Source organism: Onthophagus taurus, chromosome 6 (genome assembly GCF_036711975.1).
Source record: "Onthophagus taurus isolate NC chromosome 6, IU_Otau_3.0, whole genome shotgun sequence".
Classification (NCBI taxonomy): domain Eukaryota; kingdom Metazoa; phylum Arthropoda; class Insecta; order Coleoptera; family Scarabaeidae; genus Onthophagus; species Onthophagus taurus.
Genome location: NC_091971.1, coordinates 20102719 through 20121201, shown reverse-complemented (window position 1 = coordinate 20121201; position 18483 = coordinate 20102719). Strand labels below are relative to the sequence as shown.

The following is an 18483-nucleotide window of genomic DNA, read 5'->3' as shown; positions in this document are numbered from 1 at the left end:
AAAGACCTTGGATAGTGTTGCTTGTATTGCGATGGACCTGTAATTAGCGCTATTCGCTTTGTCACCACTCTTCAAAAGTGGCAATACCTTTGAAACTTTTAATTCTTCTGGGTAAATTCCATCTAGCATGCATTGATTGATAGCATGTGTTAACGGTTTTGCTATTTCGTCTTGTATACTCTTTAATAAACCTGATGAAATTCCATACAAGTCTAATGTATTTTTTGATTTTAGGTTTTGTATGACACTTCCGACCTCTATCAAATCTACTGGTGTGAGAAGAAGATTTGAAGAAGTGTTCACGAAGATTTCCGGACAGAGTGCATCTGGTTGCCAATCTCACAAAAATAATTATTAAAGTCATCCGGATTGTCACTACAGGTGTCTAATTTGACAACATCTTTTCTTAGTATCGGGTACTTCTTTTTCACGAAATATGCGATTGAACGAATTTGTGAATGCGGTATGGAACAAGGAATAACCACGAAAACTGATTGAATTCAAGTATTTTCTGTTTGTGATTTTTGTTGTTACTGTAGCAATCTGCGCAAGATGATCAGATAAGTGTGGATTTGTAGTTTTTCCCTCGATGTTTATGGAATCTGTGAATATATTATCTATGCAGGTTGCAGATCCTGGTGATACTCTAGAAGGACTGGAAAAGATGCCATCCATTCCAAACATATTGAATATATTACGAACCGCCATGGAGTCTTGGTTGCTATGCATAAAATTTATATTAAAATCTCCAGAAAGTAGCACTCTATAGTTAAGATACGTTTCTGCAATGTATACCAGGTACCATTCAGTTTTTCTTTGAAGATGTTTAAGTCACCTAGCGGTGATCGATATAAACAAATAACAATAATGTTATATTTTTTTAGGGTTACAGCTGTAATTTCTATATCCTTTTCCTGACAGTAATCATCTGTACTAGGCACTGGCGTGGACTGGATTGAATATTTTATTAATATTAAGACACCGCCATGCTTATACTGTTGTCTACAGACGGATGGTGCAATGTTGTATCAATTGATTCTCAATATATTTATTGTTGAGATGTCCAGCCAATGTTCAGTGATACATGCAATTTCGATATTTTCTAATTCTATAAAGTATTTAATTAAATCAATTTTATTTTTCATTGATTGGACATTCAAGTTTAGAAATTGTATTTTTTCTGTTTTATTTTGTGAGGATCATTGTTTTGTTTTTGGTTTGAAGCTATATTGTCTTGCTGATCCCCGCCACTCGTTCTAAAAAAGGATTAATTGCTACACCTGCGGGCCAGAAATCAGGGGTTGTTATTACGTCACTCCCTTCTGTTGGTACCGATATTTATTACAACAGCTGAAGTGGTCTTAAATGTTGATACACAACATTATTATACCAGCAATTAAGGACGCAGTAAAAATTACATTTAGGGTTTTTAGTTTTTACTTTATCTTATGATTCAATTGATGCAGCAATGTCTAACGAAACATTTAGACATGTTTAGACATTTAATAACAGTTTAAATAAACGAATCGTTCAATCTTCAATCGTGCACTCATCATACTGACGGCATGCCCGATGAAGATCCCAAGAAGGATCGAAGCATATAACATGAGGCACCGAACCAAAGAATAAATATAAATTTTTCATCGTTTATTTAAACTTTTTCACGATGAACATCGAATCCACTCTAGCCAAGATATTTAGACATGGTTTAGACCACATGGTACTAAACATGGTTCTAAAGGAGGATATAAACTACGTTTATGCATGCCTAATAAACTAGATAAGTAAGGACTAAAAATAATTTTATTATGTGAAACACGTGTTCGTTATTTAGTGTTACGACGTGTTCGATATTAGTAACTTTGCAAACGTGCTATCAGTTTAGTTAGTTATACTTAGATTGAGTTTACAATTGAGTTATTTAACAGCTTGTTTTTTACTCAAGATTGTAATCAAATTTACGCAATTGTTGAAACACAAATTATGCAAAATATAAATTGTTTTTAAATATCAATAATCTTTTGGTTGGTGAGAACCCAAATGTGGTATTAAGACATTAAGCATCATTAAACTACCTGGCACATTTCCTCGCATTTTATTAGCGTCCCAAATGTATTAAGCGGTTAAAAGTTTTCATCTTCCAACTTTATGTTTCGCATAAACAGAAAAACATGATTTTTTGGCAATCGTGCAAAAAAAACTCCGATTTATCCAACATATTTTTTCTGTCCTTCAAAAGCAAAATAAAAATGTAAACTTAGACCCAACCCAAGTTATATATTAATGTTTATTCGTCATTTTTTCTCCTTTAAATTAAAGTCAAACTGCAAATTGCGATAACAGTTTAGTCAAAAGATAAGCAAATTATCGTCACAGACCGTAGAGTTGTATCCGAGCGCTGTTTTACTCTACTAGACACTACAAATAATCGCGAAAAACAGCTGTGTTTATTTAGGAATTATCGCTATTATCTATTAAATAGAAGAAATGAAATTAAAGTGGTGATGCGACATGTAGACCTAAAATTATAAATGAAAAAATACCTCTTAATGAATCACGAGCATTGAGATGATAATAAAGATAACTAAAAAAGTAGTAATTACCGAAGATTGTCTCTTCAAAAATCCTTTTGGAGATAAACAAAAATGTTTTCTGCGCATACTGTTTGAAAACCGAGAATACCAATTGCCAAAAACATTGGAAGCAGAAATCGCAACGGGCGGTGTTGTTGGCGGAGAAGGTGAAGGCGATGAACTTAATCTTGAAGACGAAGAATCCGTCGAAGAAAATCGACGGAACATCGCGGAAACGCGAATCACAATTTTGCAAAAACTATAATCCTATACCCGATCCGAGTTGTTGCTTATCTAATCTTTGCAAACGCGCGTTTAGTAACGACAACGACGACGAACAATAATTCGCGCGTCGCGACATTCCGACCGAAAAGATCGCGTTCGAACTAGTAAACACCTCGGGAAAAGGCCAAGGACGGGAGGGAGGGAGGAAAAAGCGTCGGCGTTCTAATCGCCAAATTATGAAGAACAAGGAAATTTCGCTGCACGCCAAGAAATTAAAAAACTACTCAAACACCTTGACGTCGCGAAAAGTTTTTTCTTAACTCCAACAAAATAAGAAAACAAATATCAAGGTTTTTAATTCGCATGCGCCGCCGCTTTAAAACGGTTAAAAAATTGCGTTGAGAGGAAGAAGGAGATACGCAGATATATAGAAAGCAATGCCAAGGTCTTTTCAGACTAAATTTGGAACGAGTTTTCCCGAAAAAAATATCGAGAATGACTAATATCGCCATCTGTTAGTATAAGTACGAACTTTATTATTTATTTCTATATAGCAACTTTAATTTAACAAGAATAATAATACGTTGTTTCTTTTTATTTCATTACCGGCTGGCGCCTCATTAATATTCAACAGTTATTAGAAACATTACGAATGCATGTGAATTTGATCTAAACATCTAACAATAAGCTTAATAATTAATATTTAAATCACGTTAAAGCATTAGTTACTATTACAGGATGTTCAATAGTATTCTATTACATGAAAATTTTATCAAATAAACTTGAATTAAAAAGAAATAAAAAAAAATCGTTTGAATGTTGTATTATGTAGTAAGGTTTGAACGCGAAGTTGTAATTTAAAAGATTTAAGTCAAAGTTTATCAAACACAATTATTGCCAGCCAGGTTAACTTTAAACGAAGCTTTTTGACTGAAAAGACGATGAGTTTTATAAAAGACTACTTTAGAAACTTATATCTCGTCTACATTAGATGAGAAGATGAAGGGATTTGTGGAATCTAGCCCTAAAGAATCTTTGTCACATTAAAAAATGCGGCCCGTTATACTAAGGATATCTTCTAAAAAAGTTATCAGGTATTGGATAAGATTAGCTAATAATAAAGCAAAATGAAAAAGTTTAACGGTAGCAGAGAAATAGTCTTTAGAAAGTTCTTTAATTAGAAAAAAAAAATATTGGTCGCGTTTAACAAAAGCTGAAACCCCACGCAGCTTTCCAACAAGATACCGACCCCTCACCATATTTGAGAAAAAAGCTCCAAGAAAATTAACAACTTTATTACTGGTAATTTTTAACGACGTTTTCTCTAGTTCTTAATATCTTTAAAGTTCTTTGCACCGAGCAAACAAAGAACCATCTGTGTATGACTTACTTTAATCATTCCAGTAATTCCAAAGAGTTTGTTGCCACTATCTGACCCTTTCCTTAATTAAACCAATCAAATTAACATTTTTCCATTTGTTTGATGTATACCTTGTAAAATAAATTTGTGGAAGTATATTCTAGAATTGGCATTATTTTAAAAAATATAGTGTATGAAACGAATTCTCTTCCACACAATATACGTGGAACCCTGAAGGTACAAGTAAAGGTGATTTACTTGCACACCTTTACTTTACAGTTTAATAAATCAGGGACGTTTTGTCCATTCTGCGTTATATTATCCCATTTATGTTTCTATACAAAAATGTTTTGCAAGAAATGAGTATAAAAATAAAATAAATATTTTTCTCGGGTGCTTTGTACCTATTTATCTATGTCATTTAAATATTTATCTCGACGGTGTCATTATTATAAACGTGGTTCGCATTGATTTCCGCTGGATTATTTTAAAATAGAAAATCTTTATTCAATGCTACAATAAGCTTTTCAGTGAGGCATGTAATGTTTGGAATAAAAAGAAAAATGGTTGTATTAATGAAAGGAATGAATGATATGAGCAACACCAAGAATACTGGAATTTACCACAGCAGAAGTGCAGGAGGCATAGAAATCGGCGTTATGATTGAAATGTTCCTAAGATCAATACGGAGTATTTTATATAAAGTGCATAGAAGATAGAAAGGGGGGGACAGTAAAACGTATGGGTCATATTGAGAAATACGTTGAGGTACTATGGTTAGGCTATCCGATGACGAAGAAGTTTGATCATAAAACTTCTACAGATGAAAAGCCACAATATCAACATTAGGCTGAGGAAGGCAGATACTGTTTATGTAAATGGCGTTTTGTTTTACCACGATAAGCTTTTTCTCTACACCTTATGAAAATGTAACCACTCTCCGCAAAATTCAGCATATCCAACACTATTGTTCTCTTATGGAATAACACGAACCTTCTCCAATTGGTGTCGAGTGAATAATGCATAGGTGAACAGCGGCAGGTTTATACTTGTCTAGACTTGTTCAGTTGCGCGTGAGATACTGTAGTGAAACGCTGTGTCTCGCCCCGAAATAGTGAAGCGCATTCCGAGTAGCCGTAGTTCTTCTTTATATACAAGGATAGCTACTTTTTATTTATACAGGGTGATTCTCAACCTATCCGCATCAACTTGTGGATTTATTCCTCATGACAAATAATGAGTGATAGGTAAAGAAAATTGTAGCAAAAGTTTTTTAGTTTCCCAGATATCTATGAAATGTACTTTCAAATCAAGAATACTTATAAGATTTTATAATGACATTAAAACAAGTATTCCAAACTGTTTCCAATATTTTCTATACACAATTGGGCTCGCTGAATCCACGATGTCCCACTAGCGCGGCCTGAATCAGAGTGTTGGCGGATTGTCTCGGCAACAGTTTGTATCTGATTTCGAAATTGTTGCTCAGTACTAAGTTCCTCAGTATTCAATTCCTCAGCTGCAATGTTAAATGCCTGTGTTAACCACTGTATGCCACCTTCAGTATCAGCCAAGAGGACGACGTGATCTCCATAGCACAATCTTGATTTTGTAAACAAGTGATATCGTTTGTAATCATTCATAGTGTAACCACAGTTTACATTACATACTAACTTTGTAATGTTTGCCCTGTTCTAATTCTTTTACCCTTATTTTGTCGAACGTTTTGGTTAGAACAATGAAACAGAGGAAGGCTGCCTGACATCGTTTGTGTAGGCAACTCATGCAATCAGAAGGACGTGAGCAAACGACACGCTCAAATGTGTGTAAACATTTTTTTGCAGAAGATGAAATAAGTATGGTGGTATCAGTTGAGAATAGATGAGATAGTTTGGTCTTGCTGTGTAAGATGATTTCTGGAAGTAAAGACTGTACGCTTTGGAGATGATATTATAGCGCGGCCTAAACCAGGGTATTGGCGAATTGTCTTGGCAGCAGTTTGTATCTAATTTCGCAATCCTTGCTCAATATTAGCTTCGATGTTGTACATTATGCTTTTTAAGTGATCCCAAAAATAAAAATCAAGAGGATTGAGGTCGGGGGATTGAGATGGCCAGGCATATAGGCACCTTACCTAGATGTCGCCGCATATATCGGATATTTAGGAAACCAAAAATCTTTTACTACAATCTTTTTCATCTATTAGCCATTATTTATCATGAGAAATAAATCCCTAAGTTTATGCGTATACATTAAGAATCACCCTGTATATGAACTGGAACTTTTCCTAACAGTAGTACATTTATCAGGCAAGCCTATTTTAAAGTGAAAATTGGTGATCAAGATAAATCATAAGCTCCTCACAAAGTAATAAACACACTTGATAAATTTTCATTTGGTATACCTATTTGGTGAGATCCCAGAGATAATTCAAGTGAATTTTACCTTTATATAGTGATAAAATCAGAATATAAAAAGATATATTAAGAGTATCCTGGTTTACCATCAGCTATACGCTCAATGTACTATTTAGCTGAAATTCCAGTGCCAGTTTTCAATGAATTACTCTCTTTGAATATACGGGAATACAAGGCTGGTGAAAATCGAAGTGACCCAATAATAAAGATTTTGAAATTGATGATGATTCCATTCGTAACGGACTTGAGCAACATGAGTTGAATGATTTAGTACGAAATTAGAGAGTATCTAAAAACGCTTCAGAGTTCTTAGCATCAAGACTGCACAAGAAAATCTTGCTTGAAAAGAGAGGTAAGGTATCCTATTTTCGATGAAAAGGAAGTGAGTTTCTGTAATATTTTCAAAGTGATGATGGATTTGTGTATTGTAACTGATTGGCGACTGTTTATCGATTGCTCAAAGTGGAACTTGAAGTGTGTTTTCCTCCTCAACGGAAATTTATTTGGTTCAGTCCCGATAGGTCAGTTCGTTTGAGTAAAGAATTTGAAGACATAAAAATTTGTTGCAATATCATATGCACCAATGGAACATTATGTATATGTGGGACAGCAGAATGCGTAGGAAGCATTGGGTGCAGTCGAATTGGCTGCCAAGATCTCAAACGTGGTGATTCAAACATTCTTCATCAACCACTTCTCGGCAGAAAAAGCACTATATTTCCGCGTCTGCATATAAAATTAGGTCTCATGAAGCAATTCGTTAAAGCTTTGCAAATTGAAAGAGACTGTTTCACGCATCTCATTTCGGCATTTCCCAGTCTGTTACTTGAAAAGATGAAGACAGCGTTTGATGGTCCACAGATTCGGCGCTTGTTAAAGAGGACATTATCAGAAATTCAAAAGAATGCTTCGGTGACATTCAAAAACATTGTTAAAGACTTTCTTGGAAATACACGAGCACAAAATTACGCCGAAATTGTCCAGTAAGTCTAGAAGAGCTTCAAAATGCTTGGTTGCAACATTTGATTGTTGAAGGTTAAGCTACAGGATAGCTTAAAAAGTTGACGTGATAGATAAAAATTATGGTTGGCTATTTTTGCATCGAGAGGCCAAAAGATTGTTGAAAATAAAATACAGATTTAGGACAACGAAATTTCTGTTCTCCAGTGTAATTAATGCTTTGACGATGATGAAAGACAGGAAACGTCTTTAATAGAAGCTGTGAGACCGAATAGTAATAGCAGCAGGTTTTTGTTCCTTTTAGTGTAATAACCCATCCCAACCCGGGTTACCAACTATAACTCTCCCTCATTTCCTCGCGCTTTAGGAACTGTGGATTATCTTGGCGTAAACTTGTTAAGTTCTTGTTGTTGTTCTGCTCTTTTGTCACTATTACACTTCTGATGAAGTTCATCACGATTTCTGTTGTCCCTGGTCTCACTACGATGTAGACACTTAAAGATTCTTTAACAGACGAGGAGCAATTTTTGACAAAACTCACTGAAGTGTCGAGACATCGATGGTTGTGATGACCTGACTGGATGTTTTGGGCAAAAGGTTTGAGCACAGCGAAGGTTTCTATGTTATTTATATTTGTTTCTAAGCCATACTCATTCCAGTGACTTTTAAGTATTCCTAAGTCAGAATGTGACCGCTAAAGCTCTCTACCAAGACTTTAAACATTCTATTGGTGCAACGGAGTCGAGCTCCGTCATGCATGAATCACATCTTTTTATTAACTATAAATATTTCAAAGTTTCCACAACATATAAGTTATAAACTTTTTTGTAGAATTGTAAAAGTAATAAAGATACATAAAAAATTTGATGTTAGACCGCCTTTCTTCCTTAACTAACTATTTATTGTTATCATTTAATTCCTTAAATAAATGATGAGATTATTAAGACTTTTAATAGTCTAAATCGGACATTGAAACTGATTTATTAGTGACTTTAATCTAAATAGTAATATTATATTGAGCGGTAATAAAATCTTTTCAAGCAACATAAATATGTAAATTGTAGAGCAAAAGAATGAATCTGAGATCTTACAAGTGCAAAACATGGGCTTTACTTTTAAGCATCTTATTTATTTGGGATATCTAGGGCAGATATTGCGAGCGTTCAACGAGACGCCGCTTCCCGAACGATCCGCCAAGATACAATTTATACCCAGCACTTTGAGAATCTCACCACGTTCATTCAAGTTGTTGTTTATTTTCTTACACCATTGGTTTTAGAAAATAATTCTTTATAAAAGTGAAAAAGATCTGGAGATGTCTTTGTTATGGAAATCTAGGATTTAACCCCAGCGTCAAGTTTCGGAGGGTTACTTCGACAAGTGGTGAACTTTCATAACATCAACCCCTAATCTTCTATGAATAGGTACCAATAATAAAAGCGGTAAAGTCGGTTGTATAGTTTAGTTCTTCAACGAACAAATAGACACAAAGGTAAAATTAAAGTAAAGAATCTATGCAGATGAAGAAACTAGATTTGTTTCTTGATTGACTTGAAAATAATTTTTTCAAACAAGCTGTCGTGGGTTTTATTTTTTATTCGTAAAATTTTTAAGCTTAATCCTCATTGAAACAATAGCTTTGATGAAACCAGCAACCTCTTTTAAACATAAGCCCTTTAAGTCCTCACGTATCATTACACTTCAGGTCGGATCAGGTGCGCTTAATGGTAATTCGAGATACAATGAAGATAGCTTTGCCGCCTTATTGCGTAAATAGCTACTATGTTTTGTTGGTCTTTAGATATGATAATCTAATGTAATTTATATAATATGGTATCCAATTTCAAGAACCATATCTTGTTTATATCCAATCTTGCTCTCATCTATTCCCCATCTATAGATCTATTCCCCGTCGACAAGGGGGAAAGAGAAAGATGATAAATCTTGAAAAATAAATAAGGCAAGGTGTAGGTTGTGTTGCCACATTGAGATGACATATAATCTAGAGCAGAAACTTGTATAACATCAGATAGAGTCTATAGACTATTACTATGATAATTTATACATTTAAAAAAACCTTAAAGAACAATTTAAAGTTTTAAAATCAATCAAAAATTTTAAATTTAATTACAGATGCAGGTAACTAGAAAGTATTAAAATGTTCTGAAATCATTTGGAATGTTATTCCCAGTAGATTATAATAACTGAGTGCACTCTCTAACACATAATTGGATGAAAATATGGAAATAACGTATAGATCTAGTTATGACTTACAACAAAATCAATATAAACAAAATCAAGCATGTGTTACAGATTCTGTTGCAAACATTATGCATCATCATAAATAAACATCTGTCCGTTTACCATAATTGACGTAAAAATTGTCATATGTGAGAAATCAATACAATAATATAATAAACTTTCCAAGAAATAATCAGAGTACCGAAAAGTACAATAATATACAACAATAATAGATAGTAACACATATGTAATATAAACTGCAATTGATGCAGTGGTGCGCTAAAATCGAAAATACCAATGAATGAAAAAAGAAAATATAGAGAGACGTTAAGATACAGATTAAACACCCACCTTTAGATAGTTCTGAGAATAAAAATGTGATATAAAAGGCCGCAATACTCGGTTGGCGCAAACTCTACATCGGTCGAGTTCTTTCGAGATTATTCGGAATAGCTGTTTCGGATCGCCTTAAAGTTATGATGCAAACAGCGTAGGAAGCACGTTATTATCGATTGTTCCCTTTTAGAAATAAATAATATATCATATGTGTAGGTTTAGAAAATAGGATCTCTGAGTGGGGTGATATTGATATCTTTATGGAAAAATTATAATGTTTACTATTTTCTGTTCTTGCTTCTCAAAAAGTATTGCTTGCTACTGGAATGTTTTAATACGGTCGACTTCACTCAGTTAATATATACTTTTACTCATGCTAACACATGTGTTGAAACAGTAGTGACTAATTATACAATTTGAGGATCACCCTGAGGTTAAAACGGGAGTCAAAGTAAATTTAATTATCTATAGGTTTATAGTGGAGAGAGATAGTTTCAAAGGAGCATCAGTGTTCTGGGAAATGTATGTGGTAAATTATTAATCAAAGTTGCCCAAGCACACCATAATAAGATTAATGTCGGATTTGACCCTAATGTGGTGTAAGACCTATTTCTGAATGATGGGTACTTTTGAAACAATTATTAATTAAAATATGTTCCATTTAGAAAATAAATTTAGTTACTTCCTTGATACAATTGATACAACATGACTAATCGACATTATTGATTTCCTCAAATCAATTTTTGCTGAAGAACTTTACGATCTACGTGTAAAACTAATTGATAAGATGAGATGTAGATAGTCTCTTATTAAGCAGCCTAAGCTTAAAAAGGCATTTAAATACTTCCGGAACTCTATTACTCAACGTACTTTTGCCATGGTTTCAGCTGTTTTGAAAGTTCTAGTCGGCTAAGATCGACTTAAGCAACGAACAAGGAATAGTGACTTAAAGCTGTGCTTTGGAACGTGAGAACTATATGAAAATATAAGAAGCAGAGATCTCCAAACACTAGGAAATATCCTGGCAAAGTACAAGGCTGGGATAATCGCTATTCAAGAAGTTAGATGGACCGGGCGGGATTACCACCAAGAGAGATTACGTCGCCATGAAAGTAGACATGAGTTCAGAACTGCCTAAGAAAAGATAATTGGTTTTGAACCATTGATTTCCAGAAAGTACAGTCTAAGGGTTAAGGGAAAGTTCTTAATTAGCTTTATTAATATGGATGTCCCCACCGAGAGAAAAAGTGTAGAAGAAAGGATTCTTTTACGAAGAGCTGGAAGCTGTCCCAAGCCATGATATAAAAATCATAATTGAAGACTTGAACGCAAAACTGTTAAGACAACAGTACCACGAACACGTAAGAAACAACAGCCTTTACGAGAAAAGCAATGAGAATGGAGAATGGGTGGTAAATTTCGCAGCCTCGAGAAGTCTGGTAGTAGGGAGCACAATATTCGAAAGAAAAGACATAAAAGCAACCTGGGTTCCCCCGGTGGACACACTGACCTGTCAGTTACATAAAATATACGAGCAAATATGGAATGTAGAAGAAATGCCCGAGGAGTAGAATCTGGGGATCATCATCTATCCTATTTGTGCAACGTCAAAACTTGGAGAATGGGTTATTAACACAATATCGACACACTCCATATGTTCATCGACCTCAAGTCCTCTTAAGACAGCACCATACGAGCCAAACTATACAATGCTCTATATGTTCTCAATATCCCAAGAAAACTAGTAGACCTATTGAATGACAATGAGGAACGTCAGATGAAGCATAAAAATGCAAAATAACAGAGAATATAGGAATAAGTAACAGACTACGCCAGGAGAACGCGTTGTTGTGTCGCCTATTCAAGATATTATGTCTGGAAAAGATGGTAACATAAATACTAGTACTAGAGGCACGATAATAAATAAGTCTACACAACTATGGCTTACAAATAAACGAACAAAAAACAAAGGGCATGCCAGTAGCTACCTCGATGCGCATCATTCGTTACTAGGAGAGAATCTTGCAATCCACACAGAATTTCTAAATAGTGCGGGAGTTTACGTATCTCGGTTACAGCGTGAACTCGAAGAATAATTGTAGCGTAGAAGTGAGAAGACGAGTTGCAAATGCATTGAGCAAACAACTGTCCAACCATAATATGACTAAAGAAACAAAGTTAATAATTTATAAAACCTTTATACTACCGGTGGTTATGTACGGTGGAGAAACAGGGACAAGTAACAGGTGAGACGCCGATCTCCTGTTCATTTTCAAGAGAAAAATCCTTCGCACGATTTTCAAAGGGACGTGTAAAAACAGAACATGGCGAAGCAGACAAACTTTGATTTATACCAACTATTGGGAAAACACGAGAAACTAGATGGAATCATGCAACTGTAATGGGCGGGTCATGTGGAATTAGCAACATCGGAAAGCAAAAACAAGGAACCCGCGGCTACCCCTCTCTCCTTCTTTTTCCATAATTCCTTATATCCAATTCCCTTAATTTTTCGAACAACTTAGAATCCCAATTTAACTAACTGTCTTTCCTTTTACCCCTTTCAAGAACCCTTACACACTTATTGTTTCTGTTTTTGTAAGTGGATTCTCAACCTACATTGTTAACAATGTTTTTATAATGTTTAATAACATATAAATTTAAATTTGTAAAAATTTTAAAACAGTTTTCACTCATTTTTCAATTTTCAAATTAAATATCAGATGTTCAATACAGTTTTCGACTTTTCAACTTTCAAAATTTCAAACCTAATCTTCTTTCTCTACATCATATAGCATACTCTGTCTAATACGGAGATTTTTCTTGTTTCTCAAAACCTGCTTGATGAGTTTTCATTTCATTTTTAACAACGACGTAGTTCAACCATTTTTCAAACTGTAACATGCTCGTCTTTAATTTTAAAAGTTTAACTAATTTTATGGTATTTTTCGGAATTAAGAAATGTTCTACAACATAATCTGTCAATCCTATAATTATTTTTGGATAAGATGGATGTAACTTCACATTTTTAACGAGTAAGTAATTGTTGTAAACCTTTGATTAGTTTAAGTTTGGATTAGTATAATATTGTAAAACAAATATTGCTCAATGTAGAGTCTCTGAAGATGCCTATAAGGCGAAACTAGTCAGACGAAAATTAAAATTTTACAACCAGTTAAAGTACATTGAAACTGTCTTTTATTTTTGACCAGAAACAATGAAGACTTAAACGCAGGTGGGAGAACAGCTGCACAGAATAAGGATGATGGAGAAGGAACTTTGAAAGGCCAGGACTCGCACAGGGTTGTAGCGCCACAGTTGATGATGAATATTGCTGGAATAAATATTAGGGCAATAGTTCATCATTTAAAGAGTCAGAGCACGTTTCCAGAAAAAGAAATGCGTGAAGAGAAGTAGTTTATACGCCTAAAGGTTCGATAGATTTGGTCTAAGAAATTCACGGTAGCTTCTCAGTAGAGAATAAAAACTATATGAAACAAATATTTCATAGTAACATTTTCCATAGCTTTCCATATAATTCGAGAACGAATTTTTTAGCTTGTTAAGTTTTCCTACCATTACAGATTTTTATTAATACAAAATATAAAAAGTGGGGTTTTGCACCAAAATGTTCAATTAGGGATCTATAGGCCAACGCCATTTTTCCCATTGTTTTCAAATATTTAAAAAGATATGCTTAGCAATAAAATTATAGCTAAAAATAATTCCCTGCTTACGTCTGCACAATATAGATTTTGTAAAGGTGCACATGCACATGTTATAAACGTGGGTTGTGACTGATTAGAACTTTTACTAACCCATAGAGGTCAACTGTAGATGTGGTACAATATATGCACAATAAATTTTTGAAGTTACCTTGAAATTACACAGTCGAATGTGGATACTGGATTTACATACAGAAATGTAATTTAATTCAAACAAACTTTAATTAAACACTGTGACAACAATAGTTACGTACACAATCCTGATTGTGTCAAATTTCTGTGCTTTTGTTGATATCGTAAATTAATTTTAGAATTAATGAAGAAATAAGTTTAGATCAGTTGAAGTACATGTAAAAAAAGTATCATTCCCAAGATTGTAGATCCACTTATATTAGGGTTAAAACGGTTATGAGACTAGGAATGGAGTACAATTGGTAAGTAATTTTTACAGGTTTACTCAAAGTCAATGATTCCTTATGATTATAGTCTTCTGGGATTCAGGCAAAAAGTAATTCCAAAAATATGCCCTTTGACCTCAAAACAAATTATAATTATTACAAATTAGTCATTTGCCACTACATAATTAGCTTTCACAATACCTATCAATCTTAGTTACTATAAATCATTAATCTTCTGTAAATTATGTAGTAGTACTAGCAGTAAATGTATAGCACTAACGAAAATTCATTTTTATTAAAATGCTGTCAGATAAAGACACACACGTTATGAAAACTGTCCAGGTTGTTTGTATCGATATAACGCCTCGACCGCAACGTCAGCTTAGTTATAGTAAACCATGCATTTCTTGTAATAATATACGTGTAGTAAACGTACAGTAATAACGAAAATACATTTTTATTAAAATGCTGTCAGATAAAGACACACATATTATGGAAACTGTCCAGGCTTATATTGATATAACGTCTCGGCTGCAAGTGACTTCGGCTTAATTACTACAAATCATTAGTTACCGTAAATCATTAATCATTTGTAACAACATGATCAGTAAATATACAGCACTAAAAAATTCAGTTTTATTAAAATGCTATCAGATAAAAACACAAACATGAAAATTGTTCAGCTTTGTATCGATGTAAGGCCTCGGCCACAAACGACTTTGGCTTAGTTACTATAAATCATTCATTTCTTGTAGTAAATATGCATCAAAATCGAAAATTCGTTTTCATTAAAAGATTTAGTTTATAGTTGATTTAATTGAATATGAAAAGTAAACTGATATTAATGAAAACTCAGCAGATTCACGTGTATATGCTAAAATAAGCTCATATTTGATCCCTTTGATACTTGATAACATAATTATAAGTTAAATTTTAAAAACTTTCTTTATGAAAATGAATATTTCCGGAACTCTCTGTTCAACGTACTTTTGACATAGATACTGTTGCCAATATGTTACACTATGACAAAATTATTGAGGATAAACGTTACTTATAACACTCATGTTAATCCGATATTTATGTTCATAATGCAAATAACTACATATTATATTAAATTGCTTACGAATACACTTACCCCTCTCGAGTCTCTAAATAGTATTGCTGCGTGTAATGGATCCAAGCTGACATCCGAAGCCCTATGAGGAATTACTGTACCCTGGGAGTGTCGTCTACCCGGATCTATTAATCTTTTTTGCGCGCCTGCAAAACAAAATCGAGACAAATCAGAGAACAGAAAAAAGTCTAAAAAACATGTTATTTTTAAACATTAATTCAAACGACCACGTGTTATTTAAATTATCAACCTTGGATTAAATCCAAAAAAGATTTATTATTATCAAAAACATATGATCGCGCTTAATTACCTAGCTTCAATTCGATTTGCTTCAATCAACTTCAAAACTCAAGTAAGTATTAAAATAAATTGAGTTATCTGTAAAACAATTTTAGATAAAATGGGCCAAGTCTAAGAAAAAGAGAAAAAGTAATAAAGAAGGAAAAACATCCGCGTTTATTTATAAAGTTAAAAAAGAATTTATACTTTAGCTTCCTCGTATACAATTTGTATTAATATAAGTGAAGGCAAAGAGAAAAATAAAAAAGATTAAATAAACACATTAAATAAATTAAAACTTACCAGTAGAAAAGGCTCTCCTCCTATAAATGTTTGCCATTGAAAATTAATGTTAAAAGAAAATAGAACGAAAAAAAAAATAAGTCAGCAAGACTCGATGAATAGAATCGCACGCATGCTGGTAGTTACAAGGTGTTTTTGTCACTGACACAAATTCGAACAGATAACCGATAAGGAATCCGAACACTTATACCCATTTAGACAACAAACGAAACAGTTATAAAAAAAGAAAATATCGGTTAATTTAACAAAAATAGAAATTAAACTAAAATCTATTCCTTAACATTTACGTATTAACTTTAATTTTTTAGTTCACATAGCAACAAGAAAGACAATAAAAATTAAAATTTTATCTCTTCGTATTTGATTTCTTTGTTTACCTTCTTTTAAAATAGAATCATATATTCTATAAGTAGCTTCACAATCACTAATGGGCCGTTTAATCGCTCCATCCAACGATTTACTCCTAATTCGGAACTCATCCAAAACTTTATTACCATCTTCACTACAAGAATTTCTTCTGTGACCACGTTCTCCAATCCAATTGTTAACTTTTTTTCCAAAATACCGTTTTAATTCTTGTATCGAATGATGATGGTGTTGTCTTTGCCGTGGTGAACTCGCCGCGAAAACATTTTCGACTTTTGGCGAAGAACTTCCAGGCGTATCAATGGGTTCGGAAGAACTTCTCGAGCTCGTTCCAGAACTACTGCTAGTAGTTGATGTTCCGGAAATCGTATGGTAAGGATTGTAAGGTCTTTGATGCAAAGCTTGAAATTGATGGTGAAGATGTAACGGTAGATGTGGATGATGATTATTAACTCCGTGCATTGTGTTGCTATAAATGTTTCAAAAATATTTCTTAAAAAATATTTGTTTTTTGAGAATTGCCAGATTTTGTAATTATAAAATAAAATATAATACGGATAAACGCAATTATAAGTTTGTGTCAACAGCAATAAAACTTACTTTAAACAGGGTAGAAAACAAATCGAAAATAAATAAGTTGAGGGAATAGAAATAACGAAGTACAACGGTAATATTTTATTTCTTACACCCCCTCGAGAAAAGCATAGAGAAACAAAGTGCATAATTGAATAACGAGAAGTTAAAATTCTCGTTTTATTATAAAATTGAATCGGAAAGATCGATTTTGAATGAAAATGATTTGTGGAAAATAACATCCTGTAGGTGAAATAAAACTTTCAATTAACATCATCTAAATGTAGATTTAAATTTTTTTATTGCAGTCACGCCCCGTTTGTATAATATCGTGCATAATAAAATAATTTCGTACCAAGCCTCCGCTATATTACCATAAATCAAGACGTAGATAACCGCAACTTACCACTATCTAACAATAAACAAAGGTTGTTGCACCGAAACGTGAACGCAATTTATATTCGAAGGTCGAACTATTCTCCATCGAATAAGCGGAATCATGGAATCAAAAAACGCGTAGTTTTTTTCTATGTTGTTTCTATTAGGTACGTGACCAAACGCTTCAACTGCAATTATTTTCTTAAAACTACGCAGAATTCTATGTCGATTTGACGAAAACATTTACTAAGTATGTGGAATGAAAATAACCATTTTGAAAATTAAAAAATGGTATCAATGGGCTAGATGATTGCAAGAGGTAAAAAAGAGATACCATGTTCATAAGTTTCAACAACTGCTTTTTCCACAATGAATATTGAGTCTGAACTTAAATGTTATTCGTACTGTTTCACACGATTCACACATGACTAGCTACTTCATCATTTGGGAATCGAGTAGCTCTACAAGAGATTTGGGGAAAAAGTTTTCTGTGAAACATTAAAGAATAATAAACAGTCACAACAAGGTAATAAATAGACTGATCAATAAATTAAGAACAACCTTGTTATTCGTAAATATTCAAACATTCTTTCCTACTAATCAAAAAATCTTCGTCAATTGTACAAGCAAAGCTATATATATATATAAAATATATATATATTTAAATTACACATTAATGATCTTTAATTGTAACGATCATTGGACGATTGCAATTTGAAGGTCAGACAACTAAATAAGGTCAGAAGTAAATTAAAAAAATTGTTTAGTTTACTTCTGTCCAGTAACACTATGACGATGTTAGAAGTTATAACTTTAAAGGTGTGCTCAAATTTGTGTGTATTATATAAAATGGAAACAATTACATTCATTTTAGAATGGGAAAAAATAAAAGTTATAAACCAAAACAATGGTTTATCAAGGCCGATTATATTTTCGAAAATACAATACCTCATAAAACGTTGCACGCAGATATTGATATAGAAAAACATTAAAAACTAAAAAATTAGAGAAATAATTCTAAATCTCTAAGTTTCATCTAAAGCTCACTGTAACGGACACTAAAAGAGAATTATTTGCTGAGGTCTCTTCAAACATGTCTACTCGAACTATTAGAAGACGATTTCACGAGGCAAACAACTTGCATGAACGAATTGCACGGAGGAAGCCTGTTGTAAATAAAAAAAACCAAAGAGAGATTTGAGTTTGCGAGACAACATTTAAACTGAATCCTTTTA

At 33.3% G+C, this 18483-nt stretch overlaps 1 protein-coding gene across 6 annotated transcripts in view; it reads right to left on the bottom strand.

Moving 5' to 3' along the window:
• LOC111419792 (SNF4/AMP-activated protein kinase gamma subunit) overlaps positions 1 to 18483 on the bottom strand; it is a 169748-nt gene that overhangs the window by 41479 nt on the left and 109786 nt on the right. For 5 of the 6 annotated variants that reach the window (XM_071197063.1, XM_071197062.1, XM_071197060.1 and 2 more), the window contains 2 exons: positions 16309 to 16766; positions 15371 to 15495 (listed from right to left, as the gene is read on the bottom strand). In XM_071197063.1, the coding sequence (XP_071053164.1) occupies positions 15371 to 15495; positions 16309 to 16766 (583 nt within the window). The remainder of the gene's footprint in view (positions 1 to 15370; positions 15496 to 16308; positions 16767 to 18483) is intronic. The other variant, XM_023052662.2, reaches the window with a different exon arrangement.